This window comes from Danio rerio, chromosome 8 (assembly GCF_052040795.2).
Source record: "Danio rerio strain M-AB ecotype USA chromosome 8, GRCz13ab, whole genome shotgun sequence".
In the NCBI taxonomy this organism is placed as follows: domain Eukaryota; kingdom Metazoa; phylum Chordata; class Actinopteri; order Cypriniformes; family Danionidae; genus Danio; species Danio rerio.
Genome location: NC_141028.1, coordinates 37590001 through 37610761, shown reverse-complemented (window position 1 = coordinate 37610761; position 20761 = coordinate 37590001). Strand labels below are relative to the sequence as shown.

The 20761-nt window shown below is 34.8% G+C and overlaps 2 protein-coding genes and 1 long non-coding RNA gene across 10 annotated transcripts in view; 1 reads left to right on the top strand and 2 right to left on the bottom strand.

Moving 5' to 3' along the window:
* The window catches only part of LOC147842743 (uncharacterized), a 227523-nt gene that overhangs the window by 161091 nt on the left and 45671 nt on the right, over positions 1-20761 (top strand). For 4 of the 6 annotated variants that reach the window (XM_088651082.1, XM_087265076.1, XM_087265091.1 and 1 more), the window contains exons 1-7: positions 16371-16483; positions 16754-16921; positions 18027-18194; positions 18479-18540; positions 18805-18879; positions 19273-19350; positions 19678-19761. The exons of 1 other annotated variant lie outside the window; for it this stretch is intronic. The gene's annotated coding sequence lies outside the window, so the exon portion shown is untranslated. Of the gene's footprint in view, positions 1-16370; positions 16484-16753; positions 16922-18026; positions 18195-18478; positions 18541-18804; positions 18880-19272; positions 19351-19677; positions 19762-20761 lie in introns of those variants that run through there. One more of the 6 variants, XM_087265075.1, reaches the window with a different exon arrangement.
* LOC147842742 (uncharacterized) overlaps positions 8447-20761 on the bottom strand; it is a 103360-nt gene continuing 91045 nt past the window's right edge. Inside the window, exon 2 of the long non-coding RNA XR_015498231.1 lies at positions 8447-10115. This is a non-coding gene — a long non-coding RNA (uncharacterized LOC147842742). The remainder of the gene's footprint in view (positions 10116-20761) is intronic.
* Positions 13612-15656, bottom strand: LOC100535522 (E3 ubiquitin-protein ligase RBBP6-like). Of its 3 annotated transcripts, XM_087262694.1 has the most exons (7): positions 15050-15383; positions 14760-14856; positions 14581-14656; positions 14346-14434; positions 14209-14269; positions 13967-14106; positions 13612-13871 (listed from the first exon to the last, which is right to left on the bottom strand). In XM_087262694.1, exons 1-7 carry the CDS (start codon positions 15207-15209, stop codon positions 13697-13699), a joined length of 798 nt encoding a protein of 265 aa, XP_087118820.1. In that variant the 5' UTR covers positions 15210-15383; the 3' UTR covers positions 13612-13696. The 3 variants fall into 3 exon arrangements, with proteins under 3 accessions (XP_087118820.1, NP_001373341.1, NP_001373340.1); NM_001386412.1 differs by lacking the exon at positions 14209-14269 and having other exon boundaries at positions 15050-15656; NM_001386411.1 differs by lacking the exons at positions 14209-14269; positions 14346-14434 and having other exon boundaries at positions 15050-15656.

Below are 20761 nucleotides of genomic sequence, written 5' to 3'. Positions count from 1 at the left end.
TTTAATTAGAAACTCAATTATCTAAAATGTTAACTAAATATCCAAACTCTTATTTAATTATTGGTGGTGACTTTAATGTTGTGTTTAATAACACATTAGATAGATGGCCCCCCCATCCCACCTGTATTAATAATGATTATTTATTTTCTTTTGTACAAAAGTTTTCTGTTGTTGATGTGTGGCGAGAAACTCATCCTTTACAAAAAGTTTTCACTTGGAACAATAACTCACTTTCTAATCAATCCCGTCTTGACTTTTGGTTAACTTCAGCTGAATTATCAAACATAAAAACGGATATTATTCCCTCTTTATTTTCTGATCATAAAGCCATTATTATCTATGTACCAATATCTTCTACTCCCCCACATAAAAGATCCTCATACTGGAAACTTAATAATTCAATTTTAAAACACAATGAAGTTCAAACTAAAATTGATTATTTAATTTCTTCTTATTGGGATAAAGCTAATAAAGAAAATTTATTTTGTAGCAATTGGGAACTTCTTAAATTTGACATTGGTAAATACTGTAGAAATTATTGTAGTCTATTAGCAAAAACTCGAAAAAAAAAATGAAGATCAAATTATGGCTAGAATATCTGTATTATCACATAAAAATGTAGAGGATCTTACCGACACAGAGAGATCTGAATTTATAGATAAGAAACATCTTTTAGAAGATATATATAAACAAAAAGCTGAAGGTGCCTTCATAAGGTCTCGTCGAAAATGGCTAGAAGAGGGTGAGCAGAACTCTGCATATTGTTTTAGGCTAGAAAGGCAGCGAGTTAAATATTCTATTCAAAAACTACGTATTGACGGGAATATATCTGAGGACCCCAAAATAATTGCAGAATTTTGTGCCAGATTTTATAAAGATTTATAATCTTCTAAATTTTGTCAGGCATCCGCCACACATTTTTTTGATTCGTTATCCAACATAAATAAAATCAGTTCTGAAGAGAGTCTTCTGTGTGATGCTCCTATTAGTCTTACTGAAATTGCTGAGACAATTGATCATCTCAAATATAATAAATCCCCTGGAACTGATGGGTTGTCTGCAGAAATTAAAAAAAAACTGGCTCCTTTTTTACACAAAATGTTTTTAGAAAGTATTGAGAATTTAATGCTCCCTCCTACTTTATGTCAGGGTCTAATAACTCTAATACCCAAGTCCAATAGAGACCCCCTTTTAATAGAAAACTGGCGTCCAATCTCCTTATTGAACACTGACTATAAAATTATTGCCCTAGTCTTAGCAAAAAGATATTAAAATCTATTCTAAATAGTATAATAGATGAGTGCCAATCAGGTTTTATACCCCAGAGACATATATCTAATAATATCCGCTTGATTTTAGATTTATTGGATTATTCAGATCTTATTTCTACTGACAGTTTTATTCTTTTTTTGGATTATTATAAAGCATTTGATTGCCTAGAACATGATTTTATATTACACGCCCTGCGTAAACTTGGTTTTGGTAGTTTTTTCTGTAATTGTATAAAAATGTTTTATAATAATGGAAATAGTTCTATTCGGCTTTACAATGGCACTTCTCCCAGATTTGATTTAAAGCGTGGTGTAAGACAAGGATGCCCCATTTCCCCATATCTGTTCTTAATTGCTACACAATTTTTAATTTTACATATTAAAGAAAGTCCTCTTAAAGGAATTTCTGTCGCTGGAACAGAATTGATAATCAGCCAGTTAGCTGATGATACTGCGTTGTTTTTAAAAGATGTCTCTCAGATCCTGAAGAAGATTTCTATTCTCTCAGTGTGAAGTATTTTCTAAGTGTAAAGCAGTTAATTTTCTCTTCTCAAAATGTATGTAGTGTTTGCAGCAAACATGCCAGCCTGTGTTAAAAATACAGTGATATGTCTGTGTAAGATGAGAGTGCCTGCACAGAAGCAACACTAGGAGAAGGCTGAGTGACTGATTGTGTAGAATAACTGAATATGTAAAGCACTGATTATATATGTTAAATACTTCTATGAAGCTATATGTGTCAGAAGTTAGAATGAGTAACATATTATCAAGTGATTATGCTTTCATGACAATGTATGTAAACACTTAATCCTTTTGCATAAGTTGCATCTATACTTTGCTGACATAGACCTGTAACATCTCTGCTGACATGAGCTAGTGGGCTGAGAGCCAAGAATAGCAGGACCCCTTAGACTAGAAACCTATTCAAAAATGGTCAAGAGTTAAAAAGAGACTTAGGGGTGTGTCAAATAATCCTTTATAAAAATTGTAACAAACACACTGAAAGTTTAGAAGGTGCAGGAGAGACTTCAGAAGGTGTCCAGGAGAGACTTCAGAATGCTCTGGGGTCTGCTCTGCTCTTTCTCGGCTTTATTATGGAGAATAAAGTCTATTTTCTGATATTCAAAACCTCTGGTCTGATAATTTCTAATTGATTAGACGTCGAATTTACGACAAATGGCGCCCAACGTGGGGCTGGACAGAGACGAACGGGTGACACTGGACATGCTGGGGCTTGGAGGAAAAACACAAATATGTGGCCACGATAAAAAACGGTAAGCAATTTTCGCTTATACGTTTGTGTTTTTTCTACCAAGGATCTGCTTGTAATGGTAAAAAGTCACTTGAACTGTTTCTCCAGCTATAACGAACTACAAGTAAAACTAAAAAAGTAAAAGTAAAGATATAAAAGGAAAACAATGGGGTTTTGAATACCAGAAGAAAATAACAATTTGCATGCAAATGATCTGTGTTTCCTAAGAGGGCCTTGACGGATAGGATAAACGTTAACTAGTAACTGTTACTCATGTTTGGGAAATTTTTTAATATTATAAAGAATATGCATAGAGCATTTTTAAGTTTTAAAAGGAAGTTCTTAAAGTGTGGTGACAGTTAAGAGATTAAAGCAGATTAATAAAGTAGAGAGAAGCGCGCAAAGACCTCAGAGTACCCGTTCTGTTTTAATAATAATAAATATTATTATTCAGGAGGCTGGGGGAAAAAAGGCACAAATCCTGTGAAATGCTACTTTTACTGAAGAACAGTAAAGAGGGAGCAGAAGTAACAGGTCACTCAAGAGGAGTGTAGTGGAGAATTCTGTGGTTATAGCTCTAAGGTTAGAGGCTGCTCGGACAGGTCACTCAAGAGGAGTGAGGTGTATGTATGTAATTGTAAGTATTTGTGTATTTGTCAGTGTTGCTGGGGTGCTTAGAAGCTATCACCTTTGATCTAGAGAGACTAGAATAGAGGTGAGATTCAGGTTACACAGTGTAAGAGATGAGGTTAGGACGAGTGAGAAGTATGATTGTGTTTAGAAGTATGGTTGCAAAAAGAGTGAGTTTAAAAGAATTATCGTTTTATATTATAATATAAAAGAAGGACTGCATATGTTGTGTGATTAAGGAACACTAAGATAGAGAGTGATGCAGTTTAGGGAAGATATTGTGATACAGAGGAGGATTAAGCCTCATAAAATTAATTGAGATCATATTGCATTTGAAAGACACAGACTAAAAAGAAGAATATACGAGTTAAACATTTTTCTGAATAATCTCTGTGTGTTTGAAGTGTTTTTAAATATGAACTAGGCAGAGAGGTGACTGAAATTCCTGACATGTTGTAAGGTCCACCCAGCTGGTCCAATGCCGGTGTCCACTGGTGGATGAAGGTTCACTGCATGTTCGGTCTTTCCAGTGCACAATGTTGATTTATATTAAACTTAACTCATATCTGACTCCAATTTTAGTATGAGGTGGTTTAGAATATTAATATATTTATCCTCGTTTTATCTGACTCCAATTATAAAACATTAAGAAGATTATATCAATATGTAATTTAGATAAATGTTTGAACCGTTTGTCTTCACTAGTAACTATTACATTCGTTCATTCGGGTGCTCATGTCGCTCAGAGAAATCGCCTCGGCCGAAGGCGTCCCTCACGGTCACACTCCGGTCAGTCTTGAATATTAAACAGAGGTAAATTGACTAATACTTTAGATGGCCGCTACCAGCGCGCTCGTTCTAAAATACTTTAGTTAGTCCCGCTTAGATGTACACCTTTGAGTTAAGACAATCATCATTTCTAATTAGAGGTTAGGGCATTAATATAAATGTACCCGACTACTGGACTCTATAGTAACTTTAGTTTTCACCAAGCCCATGGTTTCCCATATGAACTTAATTTAGAATAATATTACCTTCAAACAAAGGTCGGGTACCCAATCTAGGTTAGTCATGCAACACCTTGTTGACCTAGACGGAAGTTATCGCCCTTTCCACCTAAGTACACATGAATCAATATCAAGAGTCAGCCGGATCGCTAAAACACAATTAGTGTGCCAATGCTCCATCTCAATTGGATTTTAGTCCGTCTACTGACCTGACGCAAGATGTGCGGAAACAAGGATACAGCGTAATCTACTTGAATGAATAATTACAGAGTGAGCAAAATATGGTCAAACATTACAATTTATTAGTCAGGTAAATGTATTATGCCAATTCAATCAGTCAATTCATAAATGATCAATACAAAACATCAAATTATCAAAGATAAATCCAAGATGAAAAAGATGCATTCCTGACTTTGTAATATACATAACATGGGGCAGACCCCATGTTATGGGCTGATCTGGTTAGGCAGAATCGCCCTGAGTTTTTCTTAGACCTTACCTTAAATAATCCAAGAATTCCCTCAAGGAAGGGGGTGTGTGTGTAAAAAGTCACACCCTTCACAGTGGTTCAAAAGATGCCTGAAGTTATATATTTATTGTTCTGATTATGTCTATTTCTGAGAGAATGAGACCATTGTACCAATCGCACTGAGACATTTCAAATGATATCAAACATGATAGTTAAAGTCAGTTTGGTTAATCTAAAACATTGAAACATTGAAATGACCATATGTGTGAGTTGGGGGGATGAAGCTGAGTCTCAGCATAGTCAGATGCAAATGCAGCAGGAACTGTTTTTTCACGCATTCCCCCCTGGTGGGTTGTGGAGTCCATTGGCCCTGTCTTCAGCTCATGTTTTGAATTGTCAAAGATATCAGAATATTTGTAATATTTCAATTCTTACAATGTCGACAGTCTGGAAGAAGGTCTGCTTCAGGAGTGGTAAGAATCTGTCTATTTTAAGAACAAAAGTTTCACAGGACAGATAGAAGCTAAAGAGTAAAAGAAATATTATAAGGATATTAAATAAATAGAAATATTATAAAGTAATGTAATAAGATAAATAAAATAAGAAAATATTAATGATAGAATAAGATTTAATAAATAAAAAGTGTTAATAAAAATGCAACTGGAAGCTATACTAATAAATATTAAGAAATTCAAAAATTGATGCATAGAAATATCTACATATGGAGATTAATAGTTATATTGATCAGGAAATAAATTTACTAAATCAGTATGAATAAAAATAAATAAGTTAATAATTTGAGTAAATAAAGAATTAGAAGAAAAAACTTTGATGAATATGGATTAATTGAAGAGTTAATGATCAAATGTTTAAGGAAAATAAGCTTAAAAAAAATTAATTAGGAAAATCTAAGAGACAAAAATGCTAATTTTTGAAAAGGAAAAGAAAATGGAGAAAAAAGAAGTCCAAACATTGTTTAATAGAATTAAAAGATAAGATGTTTAAAAATATATATTATAAAGTAATATAAGATAAAAATTAGAAAAAAACAGTAACATTTTGAAGAAAACAAGATTTGGCTTTAAAAGATAAAATTATGTTTAAGTGCAATAAAAAATTGTTGTGGAGTAATTTGACTGTTGTCATCTGTTTTAAAGTCAGCTACAGGCTGTCATCTGAGCCAACAGCTATTTGTAGTAAAAGCAGTGAGTTAGATGTAAAGCATAGACACTGAGGAGACATTAAAGAACAGCATAGTGAGTTCAAACATTTTATAGTTAATATTTTATGTACTTAAAACTAATTGACAATTAAAAATTGCATTTCAGATTGGAAAAATGCTTAAAGTAAACAAACATGTAGAGTTAAAATAGTACTATGAACTCTAAGCTATTGCAGTAAGGATTTTGAACAGTTATATCAGATGTAAGCACCATATAGTACTGTTGAATTAAAACAGGTATGGAAATGTTAGAGAAATTAAAATAGTGTAAGATGTAATGTAACTAGTGAGGAAACACTAGAATAAGATTAGGAAAAATAAGTGAAGCACAATCTAAAGCCAAAGAAATTAATTATAAGAACATTTAACAAATAGAAAATTAAGCATATTTACATATGATAAAAATGATTGAGAATGAAAAATAATTAGAGAAAATAAGTTGGTAAACAACAAAAGGAGTCTTTATTTGATGAAGGAAAAAAGGGGAAAAAAAAACAATTTATTAAGTCATGAGCTAAATTCTATATATATTAATTAAGAGGACATAGGGATGAACTTTGGGGGACTGTAGTCTTGTACCTACCAGACATTTCTGAGAACACTGGCAAATGGAAAGGTGTTTGAAAAACACAGAGCAAAATGGCTGTTGACACTTGTGACATGCTACAGCAGTGATGCAGGCACTGCATACTCAGGATTTACTGAGGACTGAAAAAGCTACATTTGTTCAGAGACATTCAAAAGAGAAACTAACAAGAGACTGATGAACTGATCAAAAAGAAAAAAACGCTCCACCAGAACTTTACATCAGCTGAGTCAAAGAAAGAAACCAGCCCAAAGAGAGAGGGGGAAACACTGTGCCCTGACATGAAGGAATTTCAGGACACCACAGAAGCACCAATTTGTGAGCTATAGTTGTCTCAGGTTGCGAGGGGGGATAGTCTGACAGTCCATCTCAAAGTAGTTCCTAAAGTCCAAATTAAGTTCAAGCATTACAGAAGGAAAATTAAGAACAAAAGTTTAGCTACCCATTCTTGTATCAAATCAGACTCCTGTCAATTTGAGAGAAATTATTATTATGCAAATTTTTAAGTAAGAAAAAGTGTTATAAGGTCATTTCATGGTGAAACTTTAAATATTGAATGATATATTATGATGAATGTTAAATAATTTAGGTTTAAGTTTTAATAGGTTTAATCATAAAAGTCCTTAAACATTGAAGGGTAAATTACAATGCAGCAGATTGACTAAAGAAAAAGAGAAAAAGCTTTTGATAAGGCAATAAATAATTTGGAGAATAAATAAGAATATAACTAAGTATTTAAATTAATATTAAGTAAAGGAAATATCTTAACATAATCTTATTGTGAATGGCCTAAATCAAGATTGAATATTAAAAACTGGAAAGAGATTCAAATTTAGAAAAATGATTTATAGTTAAAAAGAAGATTGAAATAACAATTTTAATTAATTCATAGGACAAAAAAAAAAGAATTATTATATAGATCAGAAAATAAATGAGTAAAGGAAAGAAGTGTCAAATTCCAACTAAATGATTGTCATTACAGGACTGAGATGCAGATAAAATCAGCCAGCACAGTGAGGTTAAAATGGATTAGATGCAGAATCTGCCCAGAAAGAAAACCACTAAATGCTGAAATAGGTATAAAACTCTATTGAAACGTGTAAAAATATAAGAGCACTAATAGAAACATCTAGATAATGTAATATGCAATCTGTCCTAGACATTTCTATTTAAATTTAAAGTAGTAATAAATTATAAGTAACTAATAATATTTAATTGAAGTTAAATTGATAATTGAAATAAATGGTTAATCAAGACAGATAAAAGAGGCTTAATGTTGATAATATGATTTAAGAGCAATCAATAGGAGAAGATTTTCCAGCTGAAGTTCATATTGTATGTGAAGATATGTTCTTTTGGATGGTAAATATATTAAGTGCTTAGTTTCTATTGAGTTCATTTTAGGTAACTACCAGAGGAGGGTAGAAACTTGTTTGTACTTGTGTAGCTTGATGAATAGCAAACACTGTATACACCAGAATGCATAAAGGGTTAAAATTAGGGAAAATATCTTAGGATGAACACTGTCACAATAGGTGGATGATTGAATTATCTACAGCTTCACAAAGATCTAGTTCATTTAAAATACTTGACTGGAGACCATTGCTCCAAACAGTGAGATGATGACTGTTTTTGGTGTTGACTGGATAGATAATTATTCTGTAAACAAGCACAGTTGAGAAACTATGATGAGTAGATGATTAGAGGTAGCATCAGGAGCAGATTATGAAGCAGGGATAGTTATTACATCTGTGACAAAAGAAGTACTTCCTAAATTTTGAAATGCCTTCAGAAATAAGTTCATAATGGGTTTGCATTCATGAAGTTAATGAATGATCAATAAATAAAAACATCTAAAGGAGTATGAAAAATTATGAATAAAGCAAAAGAGAGAATAATTGTATTATGCTCAATTACCAGAAATGGCTGAAAGAGATGAAGATGATCCATCAAGACCAACGCTCAATGAAATATGTGAAAATAATAAACTTAATGGGATTAATTTGCTAACAAGTGCATTGGTGAGTGATGGCATGGAAACTGACAGAAACAGGCATCTAACACTGCATCGCATGAACTACTCTTGGGTCGACCCTTGAAAGAAACCTTGAAAGAAACCATGAAAGAAACCTTGCAAGAAACAGCATGACCCTTGCAAGAAACCACATGAAACTTTGCATAAAACCTGGCATATAATCTCACCTATAACCATGCACATAACTCTTGGAATGGTTTGCAAAGATGTCTAATGCAGTAGGGACTTTTATGAAGAAACAAATAATTGCCATGTGCATAGCGATATCTGTGCAGGAAACCAGAAAGGAGCCATGTGAGAGAGCAGTGATACAAGGTCCAATTGGTCTAGGTGATTGAGTCTATCTGTGGATGCTCTGGAGAGCTCAGGAGGAAAGGACCATATCTGGATGAGGGCAAATCCAACAGCTGCCAAAGGGGATGCCATTGATGAGGTACCAATGCCTCAAAGGAGCGAAAGGGAACAACTCCAGCAAGGGAAAGCTGACCGGAAACAGAGGAGCCTAAATATTCCAAAGTTCTAAACTACTAAGTGCAACGTGTGGAAGCAAGAGGTTATCAGAGCAAAGTAAAGAGTGATTCTGATAATGTGCCTGAGTACCACATACAGCAGTGCCACAAGTCAAGGGATGATGAATGCACAACTGCAGATTTCAGAACTCAGACTCTTAACCACACATCTCCATCAACATCTTTTCAAAGTTTAATGAAGATGCTGATAGCTTACAAGAAGAGAAACAAGGATGAGCAAAGATCAAGATCAACATTTGATGCTTTTTACGTTTGCATATTGATTTTGTTTGCATATTTATTATAATATCACTTCAGTATATTCTACATGAGTGTGAAAACTAGCAGCTAGCACTGAACCAACTGAATACTTATGCTCAAAACATTGTTGTCTTTGATGTGTTAAGAGAAAAACAGAGTACAGTCTTTTACTTCCTTCAAATCAAGTGAGAGGGGAGATGTTTGGCTGGACTTCTGTCAAAGTACGGTGGCATAATCTGGTCAATTGATAACAGCTATGTGGCTAATATCAGTCACTAGATAGAGGTAATTAAGAGAACTGGATTATGAAATTGCACTTTGGGTTAAAAGACAATAATATTAAGACTAAAGTCTTTAGAGGAGGGATTGAAGAAGATTTCTATTCTCTCAGTGTGAAGTATTTTCTAAGTGTAAAGCAGTTAATTTTCTCTTCTCAAAATGTATGCAGCAAACATGCCAGCGTGTGTTAAAAATACAGTGATATGTCTGTGTAAGATGAGAGTGCCTGCACAGAAGCAACACTAGGAGAAGGCTGAGTGACTGATTGTGTAGAATAACTGAATATGTAAAGCACTGATTATATATGTTAAATACTTCTATGAAGCTATATGTGTCAGAAGTTAGAATGAGTAACATATTATCAAGTGATTATGCTTTCATGACAATGTATGTAAACACTTAATCCTTTTGCATAAGTTGCATCTATACTTTGCTGACATAGACCTGTAACATCTCTGCTGACATGAGCTAGTGGGCTGAGAGCCAAGAATAGCAGGACCCCTTAGACTAGAAACCTATTCAAAAATGGTCAAGAGTTAAAAAGAGACTTAGGGGTGTGTCAAATAATCCTGTATAAAAATTGTAACAAACACACTGAAAGTTTAGAAGGTGCAGGAGAGACTTCAGAATGCTCTGGGGTCTGCTCTGCTCTTTCTCGGCTTTATTATGGAGAATAAAGTCTATTTTCTGATATTCAAAACCTCTGGTCTGATAATTTCTAATTGATTAGACGTCGAATTTACGACAATCCCAATTGCTTTAAAGTCTCTTCAGTTTTTTACTAATGCTTCTGGCCTTCAGCTTAATATTGATAAGTGTGAGTTGCTTCCGATTAAAAAATGTGTTGCCACCTCTATTTATAATATTCCTGTCAAAGAGAATGTAAAATATTTAGGAATTAGAATAACAAAAGACATAAAACTAAGATGTAAGGAAAACTTTGACCCTATATTAGAAAAAACAAAAAAAAATTTAATGTTTGGTTACTAAGAGATTTATCTTTAAAAGGTAGGACTTTACTTACAAAAGCTGAAGGCATCTCTAGGTTATCCTATGCGGCTCATTCTTTATTTGTAGATAAACCGACCTGTAAATTGATTGATGTAATGCTGTTTAAATTTCTTTGGAAGAATAAAACGCACTATGTTAGAAAATCAGTTATTTTAAATTCCTATAATAAGGGTGGCTTAAACTTCATAGATTTTGATTCACTTAATAATACCTTAAAAATAAATTGGCTTAAACGCTTTCTCCACAATCAATCTTCTATTTGGAATGTAATTCCTAATTTTATTTTTTCTCAATTAGGAGGCATTGACTTTTTATTAATGTGTAATTTCTCAATTAACAAACTGCCTATCAAACTTTCCAATTTTCATCAGCAAATGCTTCAGGCTTGAAAACTTGTTTATAAGCACAATTTCTCGCCACACAATTTTTTAATTTGGAACAATTGTAATATTTTGTATAAGAGGAAATCTATATTCTTTAATAATTGGTTCAGTAACGGTGTGATATTAGTAAAGCAGTTATTTGACAGTAATGGTAATTTATTTACTTACTCTGTTTTTACTGCAAGATATAGTCTTGACATATGTAAAAAAGAATTTAATATAGTTTGTAAGGCCATCTCCTCTGAAATCTGTATGCTTTTTAGAAATAATAATAATAATAATTCATTGATTTCTGCTTGTTCCCTTAGTCCTGATTCTACTGCTGTTGGTTCTATTTGTTTTTCCACTAAAAAATCCAATCATAAAATCAGATCTTTATTTTTAGACCTTATCATCACAAATCCTTCTTCTATTTCTTATTGGAACAACCTATTTGATGATATTAAATGGTCGTATGTCTGGTCGCTCCCCCAGAAATTTTTTTTAACAAATAAAATTAAAGAAAAACTTTTAAAATTATTCACAGGTTTTATCCCGTTAAACAATATTTACAAAAATTCAAAAATGACATTGACATCTCTTGCACTTTCTGTGAAACCTCTTCTGAATCTGTTGCTCACTTGTTTTGGGAGTGTCCCACTGTTAAATCTTTTTGGTCTGATGTAAACTCTTTAATTGTCCAAAAGGTTTGTGGTGATTTTTCTTTAAGCTATCGTCATGTTATTTTGGGGCTATATATTAAAGGAAAAGAATTCCTTAATGCAACTTTTTGCATAAACCTCATTTTATTTATTGGAAAGTTTTTTATACACAAATGCAAATATACTCATAGTAAGCCTAATTTTTTATTTTTTAAACGAGAACTAGCTCTTTATTTAAAAAACATCATAGACTCTCACAATAAGAAAGCTATTAAAACTTCTAAAATATGTGGTTTATTTAATATTCTGCAATATTTTAATTTTTCTTTATGTGCCCTTAATTATTTATTTTTCTTCTTCTTTTCTCTCTCTTGTTCCCTTTAATTTCTTTTACATTTATTATATTTGTTCTAAATTTGTTACAATCCACTTTTTTCAAAAAGTAATATTTCTATTGATTGTACTATACTTCTTTCAGTTTTGTATCGGTATTTGTTGTAATGTAATGTTACTATTGCAATAAAAAAAAAAAAAATTCCAAAAAAAAAAAAAAGAATCAAATTTTAACACGGAAGAGTTTTTTTTTGTCTCTCTCAAATTAAAGCAATATTTCTTAATCTTGTTGTTTTTTTTTTTTTTTACTGTACAGTTGCCCCAGGTGTTAATCAGGTGTGATGCCTGCTCATCTGACCTTTGACCTCGGCACTTAACTGCTGCCAGTTTTCTTTCAATGCCATGAGATTTCTGAATTCTACATGCAGGAACCGATGCATTCCTTTTTTTTCCTTTTTTTTTTAAACAAAACAGATATGGCAGACACGGCCAAACATTGAAACTTTGGAGGGCATTGAGGGGGAAAAAAAAGCACAATATCATCAAGGGGAATAAAAGGTTTGATCAAAGCGTGCGTTTACACACGTTCATTTAAATATGGACAAAACCAACATTGGGTTATTTTTGTTATTAGATTTAAAATGCACGGACCCTATTTGACCCAGTGTTCATATATACATATGTTTTTATGAATGAATATTTTTGCATATAAAAGATAATAAAAGACTGACTAGACAGATTAGATAGTTTAATAGACAGATTGACACGTGTAGTCATTCGTTCCTGTGTATTTGATGACTAGCTTCAAGCAGTATCTGGCTGCAGACTTGCATGCAATCTGAGACACAAAGCACTCAGCGGAGCTAGTGAGGTCACTGTGAGAGGCGGGGTTAGGGGTGCACACTCACTGACAGCCTAGATTTAGCCTGGTTTTAACCAAGCCGTCTATTAGACTTTTAACCCTTATGTATTGTTCATATTGTTCAAGTGGCTGTTTTTGCCCCCAATGACCTCCATTATAACTAAACTTGTTTTAATTGCAAAGCCATGACACCAGATAGTAACTCATTCTTTATTGTTGGTGGTTTCCCTGTTGGGATGAGATAAAATGAGTCATTTTTACTTTTGATGGTCAGTTGGCACCTTTAAACACCCCAAAAAAATGCTTGCTGGGATGGTACCAAGAGGCTGTGCTCACTTCTGGACAGAGGGGGTGTAGACTTGCAGCTAGTGCCGATAAGAGGTGCAGACGCTGAGGCTGTTCTGTATGCGAGTGTTGAGGTTTTGAAACATCAGCTGACAACGTGTAGGTAGAGAGTAGCAGGTTCTGGGAGTAGATGAGCTTGTCACCGGTGTAGACTTTGACCGACTTGTGAAGTTACTCACAAGACCTCCGCTTATGGGACATTACCATTCAAATGAAACGTTTCCAGCAGAATATGACGCTTTAAAAAACTCCATCGGCACTGGTAACTATGAAAAACACGACTGAGCACTAATAGTGTACTCAACACTTTACACTGACATTTGAAGGATCACCTGACATTAAAGACTGAAGTAAGAACGCTGAAAAAAACCCATCAGATTTTAGCCCAGAAGAGTTTCTCTTTTCCTAAATTAAAGCAAAACTTCATGATATTGTGTTTATGAATTCATTCGTGTGTGTGTGTGTGTGTGTGTGTTGCACTGCTGGAGTGAAGGTTAACCAGTCCACACAGTTCATGCGGCTATAATCTTTATTATCTTTTATTAATAAACTATGTACAATATTTACACGTCGGCTCCAGGTCTCTTGGATGAAGGTCTCTCAGCGACGTGGTCTCTTCTGGTCGCCGCGCGTCTCTGGTGAAGATGGGGAGCGGGACCGTTTCCCTCCGGCGTCCCGGACCGAAGATGCCGCACCTGCTGAGGACGAGGAGGGCAAAGGCTCGGTCTGGCAGGAGAAGGACGGCCTCTTTCTCTTCTCAGCAGCATAGGCCTCACTGAACAGATCGAGCGCAAACACACACAAGCAGACATCATGTGAGATTTGGACAAACACTAGAACATGCGGCTATGCCAAGTACAGTTTACTCACGCGTCTATGATGGGAATGACGTATCGGCCGCTGCCGTCTATCATGACTCCCTTTCGGTCTGGGTCGTCCACCTCCAACAGGAAGCTGCGGGGAATCCCTGTGCTCTTCCGGATGCGCTTGTGCGGCGCGGAGCGGCTGCCCTGTGAATTGAGGAGTGACAGTCAAACTCTGAGCAAACAATCTGACTGATGAGGACAAGAGCTCAAGTTCACAGCAACCGTGAGCTTGGAAAACCCAGTTACCACATTAGTGGGGCAGTGCCTAATGTGGTGTCCCGGGATCCCAAGCAGCCTCATGGCCTCACTAGTGAACATCAGAACCATGAGAATCAGCTCAGACATCTCTCACAAAGCAAACCTGTCAGTGTCTGAACGCTCACCTGCTGGAGTAGTAGCACAGGCTGGACTGGTACATCACCGCTTTCAGCTTGTCCTCCTCTGACGCCTTTGCCTCAGCCAGATTCTCAGTCTGTTTCACAGGCATTTGCACATTTGAATCTTTTTCACCCTCAACCCTTCAAACAATCTCAAATCTCCCTAAGAAGCTGAGTGCGTGTGCGTATATTGTGTGCTTTACATTGCGTTTTGCTATTGTGCTATTCATTTGTTCAATACCTTCAACAACTGCTCCAGTGAGAGGAGTGAAGGATCAGCTCTAGGTGAAGGTTCACGCCAGCGTCCAGCTTGATGTCTGCAAAACAAAGGAGCTTGTGTGACTAAAACACCAGGGACAGACCAGGAGTCTTCATATAACATCTAACAGAGGACGCGTGTGCTCATTTCACAGCACTTACCCAACAAATCTTCTGTTTGAGGACTTCAGTCCCGCCGCAGGGATCCGTCTGATGATGACCGACGTGTTTTTAGGGATGAGAGCATCATCTGTGTATTCTGACAGCAAAATAAAATCAGAATCAGCACATAATTATGGAGCACGGTATACTTTGAGAGCCATTAGCCTTTTAAAACAGCCAAAACATCCCTACATGTCAGCATCAGCACCACCTTACAGCTTCCAGAAGTGTCTGATGTAACGCATCTAATGTTAGCGTAGAACAGTTGAAGTGTCTTTTCCTCAACTCACCTTCATCAGTCTGGGCGTTGCTGATCTTCAGCTGGCAGAACTTCAGCCTCTTGCTCCTCATGATCTGCCGCTTCAGCTCCCCCGCGCTGATGTTGAGGCCTTCAAACTGGAGCGAGTCGTAGGTGAGTCGACTCTGGAACCTGTAGTGAACACAAGACATACTGAACACAAACACAAAGCACAGCGTAATAAAAAGGGTCAAACCTGAGTGATGGGAACAGCAGGCGATCAATCGACGTATCCAACGATCAATAATATCGATAATCTGGAAAAATTGTCACGGAGGACGCAGAGATCAGATGCCAATCGACACAGCGAGATTCAAACAACACCCACAGGACGGTTGTCATGGATGCTGATGATGAACACGTGACGCATGCGCTGTACAACTTCCGGCAATATTATCATTATTAATATTAATTTTATTGATAGTAGTAGTAAAATCATTGCGATAAGTATAATAAAATAAACAGCAGAACAGTTGGCCATCTCTGAATAATACACAGCGACGTTTCCCTGCACGAACGATTCAGGCCTTCGCCAAGAAGACTCGGGTGAGTCGATGATTCAGGGATTGATTCAACTGTCCGTTCATCCTATTGGCTTCTTTGGCTGAATGAATCGTTCAATGCTTTACTCAAATAAAGCGGCCTCTTGCTGCCACCTATTGGGGGTTTGCTTTTTTGTTTTCAAAAGTACTTTGACACTTTTTTAAAGGCACCTTTAAGTTCATTTTTGCACAAAAGCTCGTCTCTGTGCGTTCCAAATGGTTTGAAATTTCCTTAGCACATGGTTTTCTTGATGCGTTTGAAATTTTCAATGTAAATCCACTCGTACTTGCATTTGATCTTTATTATGCCTTAAAATCAAAACTATACTAAAGGTGTCTTATCCAAATGCAGATTTTCATTCAAAACGTTATGACAGAACCATATTACTTTACAGTGGCCCATAGATATATATATATATATATATATATATATATATATATATATATATATATATATATATATATATATATATATATATATATATATATATATGTATATGTGTGTGTGTGTGTGTGTGTGTGTGTGTGTGTGTTTGTTTTTATCACATGGTGGGGACCTCAGCATGATAGCACACTCACAAAGTGGGGACCAAAAACATAGTGGGGACATGTTTTGCCTTTAAAAGACTCAGGGGGCGTTGCTGATATGCCTAGTGCAGTTTTTTTCACTGATCCCCACCTTGACCATTTACCTGAATTGAGTGTGTAAGTGTGTGTCGGCGCACTGCTCTATAGCGGTCCTGTAGTCGGATGGCGGTACTGCACCCTGACACACACTTGACGCAATTCACACACTCTGCCTACTGCACATGCGCAATCTCATAAATGAATCCGACTTTAATCAACTTAATTAAGATCTATCATCAAATTATTCGAATTTTTGGGTAAGTTAGAATGTTTTTCGCCATCATAATGTATTAAAATAGGTTATATGACAAATACTTATGTTGCATATTTTGACAGTTATCAGGTATAGTTAATTAAATGTTTTAACGAATTTCCTGGGTGTTTTAATCGATGTTGTTTCAAATTACGTATTAATATAACACTGATAAGACACAAACTACAGTTCGGTATGTAATTTAACTTGTTTACACGAGTAAAAGTTACTCGCGCTAATGTGCTAACGTGCTAACTGCCCGGTGCTACGTGAGTCAGAGGCCGGGGTGGAGTGCATGAGCCGCGGTCAGACAGTCACCAATCACCGGGCGGCTAAATGGATCGACGGAGGATAAAACCATTAAAAGATGCGGAGAAACACATCACCAGCTCCACTGACAAGACCCATTCACTGGAAACCGAATATATAGAAGGTTACTAAGGTATGTTTTCATAGTTCTTGTATCGTACTTTTTAAATGGTTAATTGCTTTAAACATTTAACGTTAATCCTGAAATAACACTATTATATACTATTTATACGTTAATGTAGTAATATAGAGGTTATAATTAAAATGTGGGGCTATCTGGTCCTAGAAATGTACTTAATTTATTGTTCTATGACGTGTAGAAACGTTTTATTTTAGATAAATAATTATAATAAACTCCAACTTAGTGTAAAACATATATAAAAGTACATAAATGTTCACTGTGTGTGTTTTATTTATTTATTTGCTGTCAACTGGTAGCCTTTTACAATAAGGTTAAATTAGTTAATGCTGGTTAATGCATTTACTAACATGAACAATAAATAATACTTTATTACAGTATTTGTTCATGTTTGTTAACTTTAGTAAATGAAAATAAAGTTGTTCATTACTAGTTGAACACGCACAATGCATTAATTATTGCAATGCATTATTACTGGTACAAGCATGAATTTAGATTTGAATAATGCATTAGTAATTAGTAAATGTTAAACTGATTAATAAATGCTGTACATGCATTGTTCATTACTAGGTCATGTTAGTAAGTACATTAACTAATAAAATCTGATTGTAAAGTGTGACCTGTAAACAATTGAAGTGGAAAAAAAGTTCTTTAAAACTGTCCTAAGAAAGAAGAACAGGTGTTCAATAGTATTAGAACAACATTGTTGAAAGGTTCTGATCCACTTCAAAAGGTTTACTGTATTTATAATTCACACACAGAGAGGATGCTAATGTGAGGTTTTTGTAGTTTTTGAACCCTACACATTTCATTAAATCTTTTAGGTCAGAGTTTGCGTTGTCCACATTTATTAAAGGAAGTTTTGTGGTTGAGTACAAATGATAGAGCTTGTGGAAGCAAAGCATAGATGAGATATTAATAAAAATACTGTCTTTATGTTTGACTTTATATGGTAAAACAAGAACAGGTGGTTAAGTGTTTTCCCCATTCAAATGTACATGTATATATTATATTCATTCTGTTTGTATTCATGCCATAGTTTAGCTTTTTATTGCTATGAGAGGGCATAATTAAAATGTTGCTTGCTCTTTTCTCTTAGTTTTGCAGCATTGATGCCGATCATGAGGACGATCTGCACCCTAACTGCACTGTCAATAAGATCGTTGTTCAGAGAAAACCTCATTTGTGCCTTTTTGCAATCAGGGATATTTTCTTTGGAGAGGAAATAACGTTTGACTATGGCGCATGTGATTGGCCTTGGAGAAAGGTTTGACATTTTGATTACTTAATACATTAATCCTTAATACATTCAGCAAAGCTAAGAGTTTTTTAATGTTAATATAGATTAAGGGTAAATCTGTTCAAAAATAAAGAGTTTGCATCATCCATAAGAGATAATAAAATCAATCTCTTAATATCTTCTTCTTGTCTTAATGGGTAAAAAAGTTTAATTAATTGGGTAATGCTTTACTTTAAAGGGGGGTTCATAAGACTGTCATGAAAGCTTTATAGTCATGACATGACTTATATAACAAAGCTGTTTTTAAATAGCTTTCATTGAAGGATGCCCATATGACTGCAGAAGAAAACTGCTCCGACAACTCTCTGATGAGGTATGTTTATTAGTATTATTATTATTATTATTAGTAGTAGTAGTAGTAGTAGTAGTAGATGTTGTTGCTGTAGTAGTGCATTTAATTGTAATTATTTAACTTAGTGTGTGTCCTAATTTATGAACATATGCAATTGTGTAACATTGTGGGGACCAGGGGCATGTTAGAGAAGCTGTGAAACACACACAGTACGGTCTGACATAGTGGGGACCGGAACCCTTGAGTACTGCTGTCTAACTAATATATATATATTTTTATATTCAGGTTTGCTGAAGTATGACCGTATGACAGAAGGAGAGAACAGCTCTGCTCCAGTACGAGACCCACAACTCTGATGAGGTGTGTTTATTAATATTGTTGTTGTTGTTGTTGTTGTTGTTGTTGTTGTTGTTGTTGTTGTTGTTGTTGTTGTTGTTGTTGTTGTTGTTGTTGTTGTTGTTGTTGTTATTATTATTATTATTATTACTAGTTGTTGTAGTAGTAGTAGTAGTTGTTGTTGTAGTAGTAGTGCATTTAATTGTAATTATTTAACTTAATCAAAATATAGAAATGAAACAGAGTGTGTGTCCTAATTGGTGAACATATGCACTGACATTGTGGGGACCAGAGGCATGTTAGAGAAGCTGTAAAACACACTTAGTCCTGAATACACACACAGTACGGTCTGACATAGTGGGGACCGGGACCCTTGAGTACTGCTGTCTAACTAATATATATTATTTTTATTTTCAGCTTATATTGAAGGATGACCATATGACAGAGGAAGAGAACTGCTCTGCTCCAGTACATGACCCACAACTCTCTGATGAGGTGCGTTTAATGTTGTTGTTATTATTTTTATTAGTAGTAGTAGTTGTAGTAGTTGTTGTTGTAGTAGTAGTAGTGCATTTAATTGTAATTATTTAACTTAATCAAAATATATAAATGAAACAGAGTGTGTGTCCTAATGTATGAACATATGCACTAGTGTAACATTGTGGGGACCAGAGGCATGTTAGAGAAGCTGTGAAACACACTTAGTCCTGAATACACACAGTAAGGTCTGACATAGTGGGGACCGGAACCCTTGAGTACTGCTGTCTAACTAATATATATATATATATATATATATATATATATATATATTTTTTTATTCAGCTTTTATTGAAGGATGGAAGGATGACCATATGACAGAGGAAGAGAACTGCTCTGCTCCAGTAGGAGACCCACAACTCTGATGAGGTGTGTTTATAATAATAATAATAACAATTATTATTATTATTATTATTATTATTAATATTATTAGTTGTAGTAGTAATAGTAGTTGTTGTTGTAGTAGTGGTGTATTTAATTGTAACTATTTAACTTAATCAAAATATAGAAATGAAACAGAGTGTGTGTCCTAATTGGTGAACATATGCACTGACATTGTGGGGACCAGAGGCATGTTAGAGAAGCTGTGAAACACACTTAGTCCTCAATACACACACAGTAAGGTCTGACATAGTAGGGGACCGCGACCCTTGAGTACTGCTGTCTAACTAATATATATTTTTTATATTCAGCTTTTATTGAAGGATGACCATATGACAGAGGAAGAGAACTGCTCTGCTCCAGCACGTGACTCACAACTCTGTTATTGCATATCAGATTTAACGAACCGTTTACTACGGATTTCATGTAATTTTGATAACTGTGCATTAATCAGATGTCATCAAGCTGCTGTGCCGTCAGCCAATCGTTGTATTGCTGATAATGATTTTGAGGATCGATAGATCTGTCACAACACACAGTCACAACACCTCTCAGATCAGTTTAATCTGATTCGCAAACTTTTTTGAAGAACCAAATTAGCCTAAGATGAGTTATCAAGATTAAAAGATCCAGGATCTGTAATATATTCTTAGATTATTTAAGCGAGGTCCGAAGAACAGACCCCTGGACCCTTGAGTACTACTGTCTAAATTATATTTTTCAAAATAAAAATTATAAATTATATATAAAAATATATAAAATAATTTTTTATAAAATATTTATAAAATTATATATAAAATATATATTTTTAATTATATACAGTTGAAGTCAGAATTATTAGCCCCCTTGTTTATTTCTTGTACTAAATTTCTGTTTAATGGAAAGCAGATTTTTTTAAACACATTTCTAATCATAACAGTGTTAATAACTCATCTCTAATAACTGATTTATTTTCTCTTTGCCATGATGACAGTAAAAATTATTTGAC